Here is a 6,738-nt window from a genome sequence, read left to right on the forward strand (position 1 = left end):
TTGAGAAAACACTTATTAAAATTAAACTACTAGTATATTGGTACAATTTTTAGAGACATTTTTGAATAATCATTTTGGGCCTAACTAATTATTTTAAATATTTTTTATAGTATATATAAATAGTACTTACCATCAAAAAAATTAGTCATTGTAATATTCAGTAACAAAATAATCACTATACCGACTATGTACTATATATACAGGGTGTCCCAGAAATAAGTGCAAATATTTTAACTGGTAGTATAGTTCAATCCCAGAAACACGCCTATGAGGTTTTTTTTGCGAAAAAAAAATGTTGAAAATTTAAAATTTTTCTTGACATTTTCAGGGAAATTTGAAAAAACTTTTTAGTGCCACTTGTTTATTCACCTGAGATTTCCCTACGGTGTATCTAAACCTTGCAGTGTTGCAACCTCCTATGTTATCGACATTCTACATAGTTCGGCGGAACATAGTTCTACATTTATAAATTCATAGACAAATTTCTACTCAAAAAATTAGGAATGTTAAATTTAATCTTTTATCAGTGCTCATTATTAATAATTATAGAAAAAAAACACATTAATTATTTTTAGTACTTACCCTTTCAATGAAAACTTAACAAAAACCACCGAAAATTAACATGTTTATAACGTTTACGAAAATCTTTGTTATGCTGCAAAATAACTTTATTTTGGAATAAATTTAATAAAATGATTCATATTATTCACAATCAGGTCACAAAAAAGATATTCCTAAAATGTTTATCGTAATTTAGTTTATCGTCAATTCAAGAAATTTAGAAAACAGCCCAACGAATAATCGATTCATTTTTGTTTTGTTTGTTTTCTTTCATGTTTCTCTGTTTTATTTGAACCACTGTTTTACAAAACACCTTGAAAAGCGCACATTACTTTGAATACCTTTCTGAATGAATAAATGTTGAGAGTCTCTTCTCGCCACTTTACGAACTACTTTCAATCTAAGAAAATACATGTTTCACTCAATAATTTTAAATAGGTATTTTGTTTTTTCGCTATTTTTTCGATGTATTTTGACAATTCCATTGGCAGCCTAACCGTCAGCCAAGAGCGCCGCGTGTGAACTGGTCCTTTGAGTCGCCGGTCGCCGCGCCGTGGTGGCGGGCTTGCGTCAGACGACGATGTTAAGCAACGTTGCCGTAGTTACAACAATTTCAAATTCAAGACATTCGAAGCAATCAAATTCATATTAAATTTTAAAAACAAAACAGAGAAACATGAAAGGAAACAAACAAAACAAAAATGAATTGATTATTCGTCGGGCTGTTTTCGATGTATTGAATTCTCAATTACGATAAACACTTTAGAAATTTCTTTTTTGTGACCTTATCAATAACCAATTCATTTGTGTTTTGTTTGTTTCCTTTCATGTTTTTCTGTTTTATTTTTAAAATTTTATATGAATTTGATTGCTTCGAGTGTCTTGAATTTGAAATTGTTGAAACTACGGCAACCTCGCATGACGCAAGCTCCACACGGCGGCGCGACAAAGGAGCAGTTACCAGTAGAGGTCGAGAACTATCGATAGTCGGCACCATCGATAATTATCGATAGTTGGAAAGTACCCTTCGATAGTTATCGATAATTTTCGATAGTTTCAATTTTTTAAAATATAGACATCACATAAGCATAACTTTTTTTATTTTACATTTCTCAGTTTCACAATAAATTCATATTTTTGTGTAAAAAAGTTAGCATGTTAATATTTGCAGGTTTTAATCTAGTTCGTCTTTCTGATACCACTTGTCCGGCACTGCTAAACATTCTTTCACTATCCACACTACTTCCTGGAATGCAAAAATATTTCAAGGCACAAATCTCCAGCCTACTCAGTTCACATTCCATCATCTAAAAAAGGATTATTTAAATACCTGCTAAGTACCTAAAACAAATTTAGCTACCTTCCAAAATAATAGCGGATCCGCATTTTGATCTAAATTGGGACGTTCTAAATATTGTCTTTTTGTTATAATAATGTCTTTTGTCACCGATTTTGACTTTTTTGAAATTCTTTCTTGTAAAAATGAGAAAAGCGACTTTTCATTTTCAATATTAGACGAAGGTAACGGTTCACCATTGGATTCTACAGAGTTATTTGTTAAAACTGATGCTGTTGGTATAATTGACATTTCCTTTTCCAACAAAAAAGCAGCACTTTCTGCATTTTCTGTATTACGAAAATCTTCCTTTTTAAAACGGGGGTCCAATAAAGTACTGATTTTGGCGATAGTTCGTGTTTCATATGGAAACAGTCTTGTTTTGACTGACTCAATTAACCCAGAGCTAAGCACTTTTCCTTCCTCCGTTGAGGGCTTGATGGAATTTAGAAAATTAAATATTCCAAATGACAATGGAATTATAAGGGAACTAGTAACGTAGCCACTTCCTTGAAAAAGAATAAAATAATTTAAAAAAATCATATTAAAGTATATGAGTTAAGGTACTACCTGAAATTTTTCTTGTCGCATCTTCAAAACATTCTAACAGAATCTTTACATCCTTCAATATGGCAATATCTTCTAATGTCAATGGAGGTGGTGCTTTTCGAAGCTTTAGTAATGCCCGTCCAAGTGGCTCACCAATTTCAAGAACTCTGGCAACCATATATAAGGTGCTATTCCACCGAGTTGGATAATCTTGTAGTAGTTTAAGTGGTGTCTGGTCACCAACAGCTTGTTCATTTCTTAGAGTTTCGCATGCGACAGTGCTTTGTTTGAAAAAAGTTACAATAGTTTTAACTTTTTTAATGATAGCATCTACATGCTTTAGGTTATCTTGCACAACCAGATTGATGGTATGTGCGTAACATGGCATATGTTTTTTTTGCAGTAAGTCACATGCCTTGACCATATTAGCAGCATTGTCTGTAACCACACATGTTACTTTATTAAAAATTTACCATTCTTCCAAAATATCCCTTAAAGCATTACAAAGGTTTTCTGAGGTATGATTAATACCATTTTCTAGTGGTTTAGTAGACAGCACTGCAGTTTTTAATTTCCATTCGAATATATATTGGCAAGTAACAGTCAAATATGAATCGGTATTGCAAGATATCCATGAATCACTCGTTATAGCAACAAATTGAGCATGCTCCAGCTCGGTTTTTAATTTTGTGTAAGCCTCTAAATACATTTCCTTTAATAACTTATTAGACAAAGTGTATGTACTTGGTAATTTATACCTAGGATCTAACAGTTCCACAAACTGTACAAATCCCTTGTCATCTACAATGGAAAATGGCTGAAAATCTGTGCAAATCATTGTGATTAAAGCCTTGTCTAATTCTCTTTTCGAATCGAACATTGGACCGAGCCGAACTTTGAGAACTCGAACTTGTTGTACATGACCCTGAATTTGGTGTTTGACCGCGTGTTATTATTGCAGGGTGAAATCTTTGTAGATGATCTCGTAAATTTGTGGTGTTTCCACTCGTTTTATATTCACGACCACATGTGTTGCATTTAGCAAAGGTGTTATCTTTGGATTTTTTAAAGTAGTTCCAAACAAACGAAAATTTATTTCTGGATTGTCTTTTCTTAACAGTAACAGAATCATCATCTACCAAACTGAGAAAACTGCCTGAACTACTTTGATTCAGACTATTCTGAGAATTATCATAATTCAGAGTCCCATCGTTATCTAGACCCGAATCCATTTCATAATTTTCGTTTGATGTAATCCTATGAACGGGAGAACGAGATCTTGAGGAGGTTGTAGGGGAAACTAAAAAACAATAATAATGTATGTCTCTTGAAATGTAAAAATACCCTGGCAAGAAGTACTTACCTTCTTTTACCTCTTTATGCAATATTTTAACAAACTTATTCATTTTTTTTTAAATTACTTTACACCACAAAAGGCACAAAAGAATAGAGAAGACAAGAGAAGACACAGATCATTCAAGAGACACGAGAACTGAGAATTGAGAATGAACTGAGGAACCACATAAGGAACTGAGACAAGACTACAAGACAGAGTTAGGTTAGGTTCTTGGTTCTTACTTCTTTTTAGTTCGGTTCGTACCCGAACCGAACTAAAAAGAAGTAAGATAAGAAGTATAAACAGATATAAAGTCAGAGATGAAAGAAAATTTAATTTAGTTTAAAAATTTTAAATATTATAACCACCCACGTGAAACTATCGAAACTATCGATAGTATGATAAAAACTATCGATGAATTTCGATAGTCAAAACTGTCGATAATTATCGATAGACTATCGATAGTTCTCGATCTCTAGTTACCAGTGATGCGCGGGTCTCTTGGCCGACGCGACGGTTGTGCTGTCGATGGAATTGTCGAAATACATAGAAAAAATAGCGAAAAAACAAAATACGTATTTAAAATTGTTGAGTGAAACATGTATTTTCTTAGATTGAAAGTAGTTCGGAAAGTGGCGCTAAGAGACAATAATTCTCAACATTTATTCATTCAGAAAGGCATTCAAAGTAATGTGTGCTTTTCAAGGTGTTTTGTAAATCAGTGGTTCAAATTGTGATGAGGCCTATATGAAAATAATGTGTTAAAAATGGGGACTGTTATTTTAGTAGTTATAATAATAGCATGTACAAGTAAAGCAGCACAGTGAAGTGTATTTTAGTTAAGTGTATATCGAAAAAGAGAACTGTCAGTTACATCGATCTGTCATAAGTATCTTTTTTAATGTGGGGTAAGTTTTTTAATTTAACTTTTTTAACACATTATTAAACATTTAACTTTTAATTTATTTTATGTAATAATATCACAATCTTATAAATGTAATGCATCTCTGCAAAATCCTCAGGTGTTGTGATTTTATTATTTACTTTTAACATATACTTTCTTGTCCCTATGGCAACACAGTGCGTCGAATTAACTGAAATCCGGGCTTGATCTGGGTAATTGGATGTAGTTGGCGATATCTGCCGGCGGTTCTCAAAATGTTGCGATTATTTTTTTAAATTTTCAAAGTTAAATAACTCGGTTATTTTCAATTTATTTTAAAAATGGCAAAGAGAAAATATGTTTATTTTGACCAGATCTACCACCCCTTAAAATACCTGCACTCATTTCTGGGACACCCTGTATATAACTACGTAATAAGTTATTTTTATCACTGAAATATTGTAAACATTAAACATGTTTTTTTGCTTGGAAGATAAAAAAAGAAAATATGGCATATTTTTTTTATATAACCAAATGTTTATCTTTGCTGTTGTGATAAAATTTTACATATCTGTAACATACGTGAATCCGATTTTTGTCCATTGGTCGTCGCATTGTGCGCCGCCGCCGTAAAGTATACTCACATGGCTTCGAATATGGCGTCTCTTTGATGTACCACGACAGAGCCGAACGGTTGAAACAGGCATTTTATGTTGTCGCAAGCACGTGGAGCACCGAGAGCGTCGCGAAACATCTCGCTCCGACTGTTTGCCATGTTTTTCGTGTTTCATGTGTTCGTTCGGCCTGCTCGATGTGGACGTAGCTATAGACTGATATAATAAAGCTGCACGATGCATCCTCCCGTATTTCATATTTAGCCATTTAGATGTTTAAATCTGTTTGAATCATGTTTATCTTGGTAAGTATATGTTGTACATTATGTCGTATTGATTTTCCATCGACACATTTACCGGTCAAGCACACCGATGGCCACATCCTATCATGTTGGTTTGATTTTTGAAATTAAATAACATATTTAATACAGAAGATAATGAAATAATTCATAAATAAAAAATATTTTTTTAAAAAGTGAAGTTTACCAGATGTATCATTACAAATTTGGCGCAGTCATTCTGGGATTTGTAAAACGCTGTTAGAACAAAAAAGAAGTATAACTAGCAGCGGCGGATGCCAATGCCTAAATGAAGAAAAAGGACCGGAGAAGTGCCAACTCGAAGTACTATGGAAGAAACGGCCGGTGAAGCCCCTGTTAGTCACAACGAGAACCCGGCAACCTCATGGAGATACTGATGTAAGTACAATAATTGCCACGTATATATTTTTTAAATCCTTAAAATAATAGCATTTAATTTCGAAAAAAATATGTTCGATATTTTAATATATTTCTTTATAATTGTAAATACAAGAAAAAACACACATAATAATTTTAAACGTAGTTATAAGCAAATACGTAATTAAAATATTAAATAATTTTATTCTCTTTGAAAATAAAAAGGTAAAATAAAAAAACTGTAAACATATTTAAGAAACTAAATTATTTTATTTAAATTATTAAATAGAGACAATGAGACAAACACAAAGTTTTAACAGCCGTACACCTGCTTGTAATCAATCAAGCCATGAGCCTTTTAGGCTTTTAGAGGTATTATAGATACAGGGTGCTATACATTTTTAAAATAATTTCTAGTACGACTCTGTTTTTTTTTAAATATTTAATCAATTCAATTTTAAAACTTAAAAATGACACGTGTATTAAAACATTGAATACGGAAAATCAAATATATCGAAATATCTATTAAGTCATCCAGGTGAATATTTAAAAAAATCCCCATGGGTCTAATTAAAATAAGTAAAAGCATTCAAAAATCGGAATTCTAAAAACACCAGTAAATAAACTCTACAACATAGTAACTGTTATAATAGCATTATCTTACTTTGTAACTCTACCGCAAGTATTTTGCATAAATTTAAAATAATCGAGTTACCTTTGATTTTGTCAATGTGTATTTGATAAGAGACTTGGGAGTTTATTGTCAAAGTGGTGTTATATTA

At 32.2% G+C, this 6,738-nt stretch overlaps 1 protein-coding gene across 1 annotated transcript; it reads right to left on the bottom strand.

Moving 5' to 3' along the window:
• Nucleotides 1-1,679: 1,679 nt before the first annotated feature.
• LOC115885690 (zinc finger BED domain-containing protein 1-like) lies at nucleotides 1,680-4,138 on the bottom strand. The gene is made up of 2 exons (XM_030904675.1): nucleotides 1,922-4,138; nucleotides 1,680-1,868 (listed from the first exon to the last, which is right to left on the bottom strand). Exons 1-2 carry the CDS (start codon nucleotides 2,438-2,440, stop codon nucleotides 1,680-1,682), a joined length of 708 nt encoding a protein of 235 aa, XP_030760535.1. The 5' UTR covers nucleotides 2,441-4,138.
• Between the last annotated feature and the right edge of the window lie 2,600 nt (nucleotides 4,139-6,738).

The sequence above is a fragment of the Sitophilus oryzae genome, unplaced genomic scaffold, assembly GCF_002938485.1.
Source record: "Sitophilus oryzae breed Bouriz unplaced genomic scaffold, Soryzae_2.0 scaffold_41_pilon_pilon, whole genome shotgun sequence".
NCBI lineage: Eukaryota > Metazoa > Arthropoda > Insecta > Coleoptera > Curculionidae > Sitophilus > Sitophilus oryzae.